This window comes from Saprolegnia parasitica (genome assembly GCF_000151545.1).
Source record: "Saprolegnia parasitica CBS 223.65 unplaced genomic scaffold supercont2.16, whole genome shotgun sequence".
In the NCBI taxonomy this organism is placed as follows: Eukaryota; Oomycota; class Saprolegniomycetes; order Saprolegniales; family Saprolegniaceae; genus Saprolegnia; species Saprolegnia parasitica.
In genome coordinates, this window is record NW_012156410.1 from 55,870 (window position 1) to 68,296 (window position 12,427).

Sequence of the window (12,427 nt, forward strand, 5' to 3'; positions counted from 1 at the left end):
CAGTTGACGCCGTCGACCGAGTAGCACTCGGGCGTCGTCGTAGCCGCGAGGCGGACCGCGGTAAAGCCGTCCGAGCGCGGGAGGAGGCGCCATGGACCGGAAGCCGCGGCCGCCACGGACCCGAAGCAGAAAAAAAGAAGGTTGTTCCGTGTCATGGATAACTCAAGAATGGCAATGCCAGCGTTGGCGACCGTCGCCGGCGTGTCTCTATCGCATCGCCGACTCGTTGAGTCTTTGAGGCGAAGCGATTGGCTCGTCTGACTGCGACATGTGGTGGGCCACCTGCGCCGGTCGGCAAAGAAAACCGAGTCGAAAAAAAAGAACCCGGTTCTGTTTTTTGCTCGCGAGTTAAAGGCGCGCGGAACGTTCCAGGAACGTCGACAACGTCGTTTGCCCAGAAACCAAGGCGTCCAAGCCCCGCAACACGCCAAACCAACGGCCCCAACCCACCTCCTATACTTCTATCGTCGCCAACCTCGTCCTGCCCGCCCGTCCAGTCCCTCGACTCTTACTCCTAACCCTGTCCGGAAGAATCGGAGAACAATATGGACGCGAACTAGAAGTTCGCGAGCACAAAAATTGATTGGCACCTGCGCACCCTCGATATCAGGTCTCTCAGTAGGACCACCTACCTGGTCCTGTGGCATTGTTCTGTGCTTCTTTGGTCGCTTGAAGTCGCCGCGCTGATAATGTGTTTCGCAGTCCCAGGTTCTAGTAGCCCGAGTGCAGTCGCAGCAGAATCCGAGCTCTTCGTGCCACCTCTTCGTACCGCAAATCACACGTATTTCACATCCAAATCACACATCGTTCACGTTTATCACATGGATCACACACGCACGTGTGATATGCACGTGGAAAACACGCGCTTGAGAGACTGACACGACAGTGAACACAAAGACGCTCGCCAGCACCAGGTGCGCTGGTCGATGGACGACTACGTATACGGCGCCTGCGACTCGTCGAGGTCGTTGCAGCTCGAGCAGTACGTCGCGTCGACGTCGCGACTGGCTTTGGCGCGAAGGCGGATGACGACGAGGACTGCGAGGACGACGAGGAGTGTCGACGCCACCAAGAAGCCAAAGACGAACGACTCTACTCATCGTCATCATGAATTCACCGAGAAAGACATGGAACTACCAATGAAGCTGGAGGACTTGCCGTGGTCCTCCAGCGCTGCGTACTGGTAGAACGCGTCGAGGTCATACGTGCCGTTCTCGTTGCTCCACAGCAGCGCCCGCGCGCACGCATCGGCCACCTCGACGGACGGGAACGGGTCGCATGCGCTCGTCCGCGCCTGCACGCACAGCGACTCGTCGAGCACCTTGATGACAATGCCGCTGGGATCTTTGGCCGGAATGTAATGCCAGCCGTGGCGCCCGCTCGCGCTCAGGCCGAAGCGAGCCTTGGCGCACCACTCGTGCCGCCCATAGCCACTGCTGTTCCAGTGCTCGATCCGAGGCGGGCCGCACGGCGCCGGGCGGAGGCTCTCAATCTCCTCGTTGCGGTCGAGCAAGTCGTAGAGGTGCGCGCGTGTCGTGCACGTCACTGCGTCCGTCGAGTGGCACTCGGGATGCCCCGCGTTCGTCGTCGAGCTGCGCACCATAATGAAGCCGTCGCGGGTCGCCGCCAACTTCCAGTCGAGTGCACTCGGCGGCGCTTCGATCCTCGCACTGGCGTTTGAGACGCGGAGCGACCGGATCCGATGCGTCCACGCTGCGGTAAAGCTGGTCGAGTAGCGCCAAGTGGCGTGCAGGCCTCGAAAGTCGACCTGGTCGAACGTTGTGACGACGTAGGGGCCGTCAATGGCTAGCGACTGCACCACGTTGTGGCCTGATCGTAGGAGGCTCGAGACGTTGACCACGTCGTCGGTGAGCAAGAGGGACCGACCGCGGAACGCCGGAAGCTCATAGAGCGTGATCTGCGCGTGCGCAGCGGCGCCTACTAGAAGTAGAAGCAGCAGACGCATCCGCAAGACCATGGAAATCGCCAAGTGCCACGACCTTGGAGACGAGACCGCGTTTGGAATCTGGACTGGTGCACTCGCTCCAGTCACATCAACTGGCGACGCCAGAATCTGTAGGAAGACGAATCTTGCGTGTACAGGCCGCCGTGGAGCGCTTTCTGCCGCGTGCACTGCAGATCCCATTTATGGTCTTGGTGATACTATGTGTTGTCTTAGTTCTGCGCCAGTGCGAAGAAGGTGTTTGATTCAGATGACGAGAGTATCCGAATGCGGTATAGCCATACCCATCATGACGTGACCTCGACGATCAGATCGTCGAAGAAGCAACCAGTGTCTGGTCGCTGCTCTTGGATTGAGCATGCCGAGGTACCAGAAGTCAGCGAGCCAGCGCTGTCATCAGAATGATATTCGGAGGTTGAGATGGCACGCGACTTTTTGACCAATGAGAAGCCTCGCAAGAATATTGGACCAATGAGAAAACGGCACTCCATCGTACTAGGAAGGTCCAGTATGAGCAGAGGATAAGCACCGCGGATCGCCCAACGAGAGGAAGACAAATGCGACGCAGTAGAAAATACAACAACATTAGACTACCGGATGCGAATGGCACCAGGTAGCCACATCCCAAGTGTTCTTTTGAATGGGATTATTTCCACATGTCTTTTTCTAAAATATTGATTTTTTTGGAAGCACGCAAACGCGGCGCCGGTCTTCTCTCGAAGCGGGTCGGACGTGCTCTGAATCCATCCGCCGAGGACGGGTTGCACGTAAAGATTGCAGACGACTCTTGATCGCTCCTCAGCAATCATATTGGACGCATGGCAGCACGTAGCATGCATTTCCGTACTAAAGCGCATGGCAGCATGCACGCCAGGCTTTGCCCTTGCCACCTCGCGATGCAGCCATCGAATAGGAGGTAGCTCCCCGAAATGTCAGCAGCTTCTTGGACGAACCCAACGTGAGAGGTGTGGCCCTGTCGCTCGTGACCAAAAAAGTGAACGCTGACGACTGCGTCGACAACTGGTGTCGACGACGGCGCTACCACTCTCCAGCTCAATTCTCCAGCCCGATTCTCCGTCTTGCCAGCTCACTCTTGCATTCTATTCTACTGATGTCTAGAGCCGCACCCTGGTCTTCGAAGCCTTGGCGCGCCGCCGCTTAGCCAGACCAGGTCCAACGTGTAGTCAGATCGTGTGCACCCAGGTGCCATCTGTCAAGTTGAAGTTTGCGCATGGTCCATCAAGATTTGGTCCGGATCTTTGCTCCTTTTATGCCCGCATACAAACCGACAGTACAAGGCTGTTTCAATTTGTGAGGGACTGAAGGCAAGACGTTGCCGGCGCAGCCGGAGTCGGCCAGATGGCGGCCAAGGAAGAACAGCTCAACGAGCAGCTGGCGATGCATTCCGTCGTGAAAATCTCGCCACTGCTGGCCTCAGACCCACGACCCTCCACCGCCGTCGCGCGCTCACAGCGTCTCTGTGGCGCCGTCTATCGACAATCGAAGTCGTCTTTACGCAGTGCCTGTCCGAGGTTGCCGTATGCAGAGCCACTGTTGGACAGAGCGATATGTAGGACAGCATGGTCAACACTTGTAAAAACTGGCCAATCACAGCGCTTCGAAAAAGCATCCAATCGTGATCTCAGATCTCAGCGGCTTCAACATCGCCAGTTTACCTTTCATGCGTCGGATCACAACCGCCCTTGTGCTTTGTCTGAGCACGTCCGTCGCTGCCGACGTCACGCTCTTCCCGATCCCGTTCTACCGCGGCGACGCCGTCGTGGCCACGACCAACGTCGCCAACACGGGCGACGCGTGGGTCCCGGTGCAGTCGCTGGCACTGTCGTCTGCCAATGTCGAGTTTGTCGCGTATGCCTTGCCCAACTACGAGGGCCCGTCGACCGTGTGGCGCCGCAACACGAGCTTCGTCAACAGTAGCGCGACGCCGATCGCCTCGTACCAAGTGCGTCCGCGGACGGCGGCAACGTCTCTCAACACCACAGCGAACAGCAGCAGCAGCGTGACGCTATGGAGCTACGTGCCAGTGAGCGACGGCCGGTCCACGTACTACTACATGGTGCGCAACTCGAGCACGAGCGCAGGCAACCCCGAGTGTCTCTCGACCGGCGGCGTCAACTGCGACAAGCAAACGTCGCTGGCCTCGGCCGTGTACCTTGTCCGAAGCGTCGGCGACGCACTGCAGTGCGGCCCGGCGTCCGGCGTCGTGGCCGGGACACCGTGGAGCGAAGACCCGACCTCGATCTGCGCCGCCGCCCGCATCGCCTTGCGAGAAAGCCACGACGACCGTCCTCTCTGGAAGTGCATGGGTGGCACCGCTGGCGTCGTCGGCCTCGTCCTCAGCAACAGCTCGAGCGCGATGGAGTGCGTGCGCGACGTGCCGGCCTCGACGCGCCGCTGCACGACGTTTGCCAACCAAAAGGAGTGCAACACGGCGCTTACCCACCTCATCGGGAACGTGACGGGCCTCGCGACGACAGTCTGCGGGGACCCCACCTCCTGCCTCTCGGCCCGGCCGTCGACGGCGCCGTTTACTGCGATGCCCGCCCGCCAAGGCGACGGTACATGACACTTGTGTTGCGACAGTCGACTCACTCTCATGCGTAGCGCTCTCGTGGCAGGCGGGGGCTGTCTTTGGGGCCACGGGCGTGCTCGCGATCCTCGGCCTCTCGTATGTCTTTGGCCCGCGCCGCACGGAGCCAAACGTCAACATTGAGGCCACGTGCACGTCGAGCTGCGCCGACGACGAGCCCAACGAGACACGCTACGTCGCGACCGTCTAAGCCGGCGTCGGCTCTCTGTTGTTGCGTAACTTATCCTCTTCTATGTTATAATCAAGCGTACAGTTAGTTAGTGCTCTACCCCTGTTCGATATTGTCTGCGACAGGAATGGATCCGTCGGTCGCACCCAAGACACCCAAACAGATCTTAGTGGTGCGACACCGAAGGGCACGTCGTCTCAGAGCGTGCCACGTCACGTGGCCGGTTTCGGAAAAACGGTCATTTGGGTGTTGAGCAGCCGCGATGGCCGAGGAAGGCCTCAACGACCAGCGTACGTCCATGGCCCTTCTTCATGCGGGTGGCGGCTGACGCAGGCGTAGTCGTCTCGCTCGTGACCGACCTCGTTCGGCGCGAAGTCGACGCACTCTTCACCTCTCGCGACGCCGCGATCGCGACGCTGACGGCGCAGGTGCAGACGCTCATCTCGGACGTCGAGCGCATCACGGCCGAGCTCGAGGCGCGCGCGGCGTGGAACCGCCCCGTCGTCAAGTACGAGCTCTCGCCGGTCAAGGCGCTCGAGTCGCCGACGCGCAAGAAGCCTCCGTCGTTCCAGCGCCTTCCGTCGCTGCTCGACCTCGCTGACGACGCGGGCCGCAGCGAAGACGGGAAGCTCCTCTTCGGTACATACCACGATCGTACACCTTTTTCGACGAGGAGGAGACGTGCATGGTGCTAGCCAAGAACCTCCCGCGCGTCGCGAGCATCGACAAGCAGACGCAGCGCGAGAGTGCGCAGCTCAAGCAGAAAGCCTACGAGGCGGCCGTGACCCGATACCCCGAGTGCCGCAGCACCGTCTTTGCGCCGAGCTCGTTCAACCCGGCGCGGTCGACGCTCTTGGAGCCGCCGGCCATGACGCTGCAGCTGCACCGGGCCACCGGGTACCATCCGAGTGCCACTTCCAACGTCCTCTACTTGGCATCCGGCGAGGTCGTGTGGTGCACGGCGATGCTGGTCGTCATGTACGCCAAGCGCCGCCAAGCGCAACGCTTCTACAGCGGCCACACGCGCGAGATCACGGCGCTCGGACTCCACCCGAACCAAACCACGATCGCGTCCGGCCAGTGCGGGAAGGACGCCGCTTCGATCCTGGTCTGGGACGCGGTGCGCGCCAAGGACGACCCAAATCACATTCTCGCCACGCTCCGCGGGCAAACCGTCCATATCAAGAGCATCAGCTCTTCCCACGATGGCAAGCTTGTCGCGTCGCTCGGCGGCGACCTCTACAACTCGATTTGCATCCACGAGTGGCAAGAAGAGACGCTTTTAGTCAAGATCCGGTGCGTATATTGTCTGATGCGTAGCTGACGACATACGGACTAGAGGACACAGCTCCAAGGTGCACATGCTCGCGTTCAACCCGTACCAGGCGTACGGCATCCCAGACAAGACCAAGACCCTTGTGGCGCCGGCCAAGAACGGCAAGAGAGCCAAGTACGCGGTCGAGCTGCACGCGCAGCCGGGCCAAGCGCTGCGGGACGACGACGCCTGCTACACACTCGTACACCACCTGGCTGTTCTAACAACCGCTCGAATGTGGTTCATCTAGGTGTCGTGTGGCGTCCAGCACATTAAGTTTTGGACGCTGACGCAGACCGAGTACGTCCCGCCCGTGACCGCCGAGAAGGTACCTATGGATGTGTATGGTTTTGAAAAAGTACAATATTGTCGTTGACTAGGAAGACAGTGCGTTCTACGGCTCGTCGTTTGGCGGGCCGAACCGCATGCGCCAGTTGACGCCCCATGAAAAAGTGTGGAAGCTCGAGGGGAACCCGCCGTTGATGAAGAGCGACCCGCAAGACTTTACCTACGCGTGCTTTTGCAATGATATGCCACCACTTCAAATTTACGACGAAGGCTCGGACCAGCTGCTTCCCTCGCCGACCGTACGACCCTCGCATCTTATAGCTTAGCCTCTAAGATGGGACTAGGCCAAGGAGACGTCACTGGGGCGCGTCATCGCTAGCACGGCCAAAGGCGACTTGTATGCTTTTGGCAGCCGCGCAAGATGCCTCTGTACGCCGCCCACGTCGCCGACCAAGCGATCGTACCGCGCAAGTGGTGGGAGCTGCCGGTGACCGACTGGCAGCTCCAGGACGACACTTCCGCGCTCATGCAGCATCTGCACTTTGAACCCACCGCGAAGCTCGTCGAGATCGTGCCCCACGACGTCGCCACCGGCAACAAATTCAAGGTTTCGCGCCACACACAAGCCGAGCTCGCTGACCTGACGCAGCGGCTCGCGCTCAAGCCAGACGCCAAGTCCGTCTTGGATCGGATGCGGGCCATCGAGTACAAGGGGCCGCTCGCCCACACGGCGCTCTGCTCGCACGTGGCGAGCGACGGGAAGCGGAACCGCGTCGCCTCGGTCGGCTACGACGGCCTCGTGCACATCTGGAGCCTGCACCTCGTCGAGCCGATGCGGGTTCCGGGCACCCATACGCTCGGCGAGTACGCGCCCATCGGCGGCGCGGCCAGTAGCTCGGACGGCCGACACCGCCTCCAGCTCGAAGTGTCGCTCGAGCTACCGGTGAAGGCCAAGCCCGCGAGCTTGTCGATCCAAGGCGACGCGCTCCTCGTGGGCCTGGCCAACCACAGCATTTACGAGTGCATCTTGACCGACAACGGCGACGAGGCCGAGACCGACTGGGTGTTGCTCCAAGAAGGCGTCGATGGCGCAGTTGTTGGCGGCGCGATCGTCGACGACACGCTCGTCACGGTCTCGACGGACCAATCGCTGCGCTGGTGGTCGCTGCCAACGCACGAGTGCCTCGGTCGCATCGGGCTCCGGAGCATGGGCACGTGCGTCGACGCGCAGCCGTCGACGGCCGATGTTGCTGTCGGGTGTGCATCCGGCGAGGTCGGTCCCTTTGCCTTTCCGAAGATTGCGTCTTCCATGTGAATCTGAATCTGAATCTGTAGTTGCTGATCCTGAACGCGACCGACAATATGGCCGAGAAGCGGCTCATCAAGGTCGTCGCTACCGACGCGATCACGGTCGTCAAGATCAGTCCGGATGCCAAGTACATTGCCGTCGGCGGCAAGGACAACTGCGTCTACCTCGTCGACACGACGAACTACAAGCGCGTCGCCAAGTGCGAAGGTAATCGATGCGGCATTGTATGTGACGAGCGCATAAGATCTGACTGCAGGCCACGCGACGTATGTTGCCCACATGGACTGGAGCGTCGACGGGTACCTTCTCCAAACCAACGCGGCCGACGGCGAGGTCCTGTACTGGCAAGTGACGCCGGGTCCGAGTCTCCGCCAAATCACCGACGCGATCCTTGTACATGTCATCTTCGCATCCAATGAAGACGACTGACGGAAGGTAGATGCGCGACATCCTCTGGCACCGGTGGAGCTGCGTGTACGGGTGGCCCGTGCAAGGCATCTGGGGCGACGACGCCAGCGCGTGCACCGACATTCTCTCGGTCTGTCCGATCGACGTGCCGCCCAACGACCAGCGCGCCGTCGCCGCCGACGTCCACCACGTGCTCGTCGGCCACCGGTCGAGTCTCCGGAGCTTTCGCTGGCCCTGCCTGCGCTCATCGCCGTACCATATCTACGACGGCCATGCCGGCAGCATCACGGCGGTTCTCGGATATTCGCAGGACGGCATCGCCCGGGTGCTCACGCTCGGTGGCGCCGACAGCACGATCCTCGAGGTACACTCGTACAAGGCGCACGGCGCATCGTACAACAGGCTTATAGTGGCGCGCGCTGCCGTCGACGGCAAAAATGGTCGAGGCCACAATAGAAGAGGAGGCACCGCATGAAGCAACGGTGGCGGCGTGCGACGACGACGACGACGACGACGCCGTCACGCCGGTGCGCCCGGCGCAGACACCGGACCGCCGGACGCCGCGGACGCCGCGGGTCAAGGACGACGCCGTGCGCGAGACGAGCCCGGCGACGATCGCGTGTCGGCGCGCCAAGTTTGATTTTGCCGGCGAGCACGACGACGAGCTGAGCTTCCGCGCCGGCGAAGTGGTGCGGCTTCTGGACAAGCGGCCCGGCGACTGGTGGTACGGCGAGACGTGCAACGGCCAGAAGGGCATTTTCCCAAGCGACCATGTCGACGACGACGACGACGACGGTCTCGTCGCGTAGTGTCCCTGTAGCAAAATGACGTGGCAACGTGAGAGGGTTTATATTAGAAAAATCTTAGAGGATCGTGCAGCACGCGCCCGAGAAGAGCGACGTGCAGTTGGGCGACGCGGACTGCTGGGCCAAAAACGCCTTTTGATGCTGGCGCTCCAACGCCTCCTTCGTGACCGTGACGCCCGCGGGGCCCTGGAGACTCTTGTTGCTGCCGCTTGCACTCGCACTGCGCGCCGCATGCTGGAAGCTGTACTGCGACGGCTTGGCGGCTTCCTTTGGCGCGAACGCCAGCCGCTCCTTCGTGTACTGGTTCTCGTACGAGTACTCGCCCGGTCGTGTGCGCGAGAGCACGCGCCGCCACCCCGGCGGTAACCGCGGCGTCGAGTTGGTGTTGGTCGGCATGAGCAGCCGACCGACGGGCACAATGATGCGCTTGAAGGCCTCGACGACGTTGGTCGAGTCGAGCGCCGACGCCTCGACAAACTCCATGTGGTGCGTCTCGGCGAACCGCGCGGCCTCGAGCGTCGACACTTGCCTGTCACCATTGGCATCAGATATCGAGGTTCGGTGATACGACAAGCGACGCACCGCGTGTTGGGGCGGTGGGCCAGGTCGCACTTGTTGCCGACAAGGATCAGGACCACGTTCTCATGCGCGTGCTCGTGGATCTGCGCGAGCCAGTGCGTGACGTGCTCGAACGACGCGCGGTTCGTAATGTCGTAGACAATGAGCGCGCCGACGGCGTTGCGGTAGTAGGCGGCCGTGAGCGACTGGAACCGCTCCTGGCCGGCCGTGTCCCAGATCTGCGCCTTGATGCGGCGGTCGCCGACGCGGATGGTCTTGGCCGCAAACTCGAAGCCTATCAGAGCTGAGAGGCAGATCACATATGGGCGAAGCGCACCGATGGTCTGCGTGCTCGCCTCGTTGTACTTGTTCTTGGTGAAGCGCTGGACGAGGTTGCTCTTGCCGACGCCCGAGTCGCCGATGAGGACGACCTTGAGCACGTACTCCTGCTCGCCGGCCGCGGAAGAGACGTCGCTCATGGAGCTGCTGGCGTGGGCCATGGCCGCCGGCGCCGGCGGCGGCGACGTCGCACTTCCTCCTTCGGCGATCATGCCCGTCGCCCGACCAAATTCGATGATGCGGCTTGATCGCGACCACCCCATTCTATTCAATTGACTTGGATTTAGTATACTGTTTTTTGCAGCCGCTCGCAACGCGATTGGGTGCCTCTTTTTTATTCCCGCGTTCTTTAAAAAAGTATCCTGTTGATAGAAAAACCAAGATAGTTTAATACAGCAAGCAAAAAGACACGAAAAAACGGAATAGAAGAGACATGCCCGCGTTGTTTCAGCACACTATTTCAGGTTTGGATTCATGAAAGCAATGGAGATAGTGTTGGATTGCAGCGTCGGCGCAAGCCAAGCCGAACGAGCGAGAAGGATTCGCGATTCGCGAGGCTGTGTACCGGCCTCAGTAAGGACTATTCATAGCATGCAGTTGGCTGATGTGAGAATGCGACGCAGCGCCGGGATCGTCGCGCAAACTGCGCCCCAGGGGCCTTTGTAGGCAGCAGAAAGGCGCAGCGACATACTGTCGCAGCCGGTAGGTCGTCTGCAGCCGACTACATTCGACTAGGCCTGTGAGCGGATGGAAAGAGTATTCAGCGGTTCGTTGCGATCGCTCGTCGATCCTGCGCAGGAGTGTGCCAGCGAATTTCTGAAATGTCAAATTTGATCAGGATTTGTTTTGAGCCAATCAGAAGCGCTTTGGACACGATTCGGGCATTGATTGGTCAATGTACCGCGATCCACGCTGATTGCCGCTCGCCACAATATCCTCCGAGTCGATCACCGCTGCTTGTCCTCGCTTGCAAAATGCATATGACGAGAGACTTATATTGAAATGGTTGAGTTTATGGCAGCGTGGACAGTCACAAAGGCAGCTATAGGCCAGACGTCTGTCCTTTTGGCCGCGGCTATCGTCACGACGTCGACCGCCATCGCGCCCGCAGCGAAGCGCGTTCGACTGCACGTAGGATTTCATCCATTGCAGTCGCTTCGCTCATCGCTGCGAGCGCTTGGCGAGCCAAACACTGGACGGGTTCGTCCAGAACCACCTGTGGAGTGGTCTGTGCAGCGGTCGAGGCGTCGAGCTACATACGGTTGTTTCTTGGTATACTATTGGATGGTGGCGTCGTTGTGGTTGGCGGCGCGTGGGCGTGGACGCGGGCAGGCCGGTCGTCGGAGCGCGGCTGAAGGGAGCGGTGATGGTTGTGGTCGATCGGCTGCAAAATGGAAAATGAAGACTGTGCGACTGCTCGTTGCGGCGCGTAAAAGCAACTATCGAGTGTAGAATCGATCGAGCAACCCTTTGTACGTGACCTTGTTTCTTGTATACCGAGTGTAGAAAATGGGAGCGGAACCAACTACTATCACAAATGAGAAGCCCTTTTCTGCTGGCATTGAAGCCACCGTTTGCAGTCGCCGGAATCGACGTAGCAACTCGCACGGTGCTGGCGAGAAGGAATACTGTGTCGTCGGCCAACGCGACGTTTGCATCACGGAAGCGGATTTATAGCTGGCCAATCAGATGCAAGCTCGATTTTTTTCGCCGATGCCATTGGTCCGTTCTCTGCCCCGGTCACAACCCGTCCAGTGCGGCGATGACAGCGCCGACGATCGCGGCGCCGCTGGGGCTCAAGCTCTCGTACTTTCGCCGGTTCATCGAGCTTCATGGCGGCGAGGCGTCGTTTGAGGGCTTGACGACCGCGCAAGTGTGCTTCAAGTACGTCGTGCCATTCACCGAGACGTCCGGTCAGTCGCTCGTCGAGCACGTCCGGCTCCACACCGCCGACGCCGACTACGTGCAGCCATCGAATTGGTACATTAGCCACGCGTGGCTGTACACGTTTACCGAGACGCTCTCGTCGCTCGAGCTCTTCTTCGCGGCCAAGCGCATCCACGATCCCGTTGTGTGGTTCTGCGTCTTCAACAACAACCAGCACGAAGCCAAGGACTACCCGTTCTCGTGGTGGCAGTCGACGTTCAAGGACTCGCTCGCGGCCATCGGCAACGTCGTCATGATCATGCACCCGTGGAAGAATCCGATCACGCTCACGCGGGCGTGGTGCGTCTTTGAGGTCTACGTCGCCATCTCGGTCGGCGCCAGCTTTGACGTGGCGCTCGCGCCGGCGCAAGCCGATAGCTTCTTCCTCGACATGACCAACGACAAGATCGACGCGCTCTACGAGATGCTCGGGAGCATCAACAGCGAGAACGCCCGCGCGACCGTCGGCACCGACAAGACGAACATTGACGCGGTGATTGCAGCCGAAATCGGCTTTGCGGCGCTGGACCGCATGGTCTTTGACGTGCTCGACAACTGGATGCAGTCGGCGCTGCGTGAGCGCATTCACAAGTCGCAAGGGTCTCTGGATGCCGCCAAGTACAACGCCGCCCTCGCGGGTCTCCTCTGTTACCAGTGCCACTTTGACCAAGCCGTCGCACCCTGTGAGGCGGCGCTGCAGCTGTACGAGGAAACGCTGGGCCCAAATGCGCGCGA

General features: G+C 60.5%; 5 protein-coding genes across 5 annotated transcripts in view; 3 read left to right on the forward strand and 2 right to left on the reverse strand.

Annotated features, from left to right (window-relative positions):
• Positions 1–934: 934 nt before the first annotated feature.
• SPRG_04853 (hypothetical protein) lies at positions 935–1,978 on the reverse strand (the record flags this gene model as incomplete). The annotated part of the gene is made up of 2 exons (XM_012343995.1): positions 935–1,092; positions 1,138–1,978. 2 exons carry the CDS (start codon positions 1,976–1,978, stop codon positions 935–937), a joined length of 999 nt encoding a protein of 332 aa, XP_012199385.1.
• Positions 1,979–3,644: 1,666 nt separating this feature from the next.
• On the forward strand, positions 3,645–4,838 carry SPRG_04854 (hypothetical protein; the record flags this gene model as incomplete). Its single annotated transcript, XM_012343996.1, has 2 exons — positions 3,645–4,542; positions 4,589–4,838. 2 exons carry the CDS (start codon positions 3,645–3,647, stop codon positions 4,762–4,764), a joined length of 1,074 nt encoding a protein of 357 aa, XP_012199386.1. The 3' UTR covers positions 4,765–4,838.
• A 136-nt stretch (positions 4,839–4,974) lies between these two features.
• On the forward strand, positions 4,975–8,872 carry SPRG_04855 (hypothetical protein; the record flags this gene model as incomplete). The annotated part of the gene is made up of 12 exons (XM_012343997.1): positions 4,975–5,033; positions 5,083–5,382; positions 5,439–6,039; positions 6,083–6,260; positions 6,309–6,386; positions 6,439–6,645; positions 6,691–6,714; positions 6,759–7,619; positions 7,682–7,862; positions 7,912–8,048; positions 8,095–8,427; positions 8,474–8,872. The coding sequence occupies exons 1-12, from the start codon at positions 5,006–5,008 to the stop codon at positions 8,870–8,872; spliced, it is 3,327 nt and encodes a 1,108-aa protein (XP_012199387.1). The 5' UTR covers positions 4,975–5,005.
• A 34-nt stretch (positions 8,873–8,906) lies between these two features.
• Positions 8,907–10,044, reverse strand: SPRG_04856 (hypothetical protein). The gene is made up of 3 exons (XM_012343998.1): positions 9,765–10,044; positions 9,452–9,722; positions 8,907–9,398 (listed from the first exon to the last, which is right to left on the reverse strand). Exons 1-3 carry the CDS (start codon positions 10,027–10,029, stop codon positions 8,927–8,929), a joined length of 1,008 nt encoding a protein of 335 aa, XP_012199388.1. The 5' UTR covers positions 10,030–10,044; the 3' UTR covers positions 8,907–8,926.
• A 1,484-nt stretch (positions 10,045–11,528) lies between these two features.
• The window catches only part of SPRG_19688 (hypothetical protein), a gene marked incomplete at both ends in the record, with an annotated part of 1,334 nt that continues 435 nt past the window's right edge, over positions 11,529–12,427 (forward strand). Inside the window, one exon of the mRNA XM_012344125.1 lies at positions 11,529–12,394. Coding sequence (XP_012199515.1) covers positions 11,529–12,394 — 866 coding nt within the window. The remainder of the gene's footprint in view (positions 12,395–12,427) is intronic.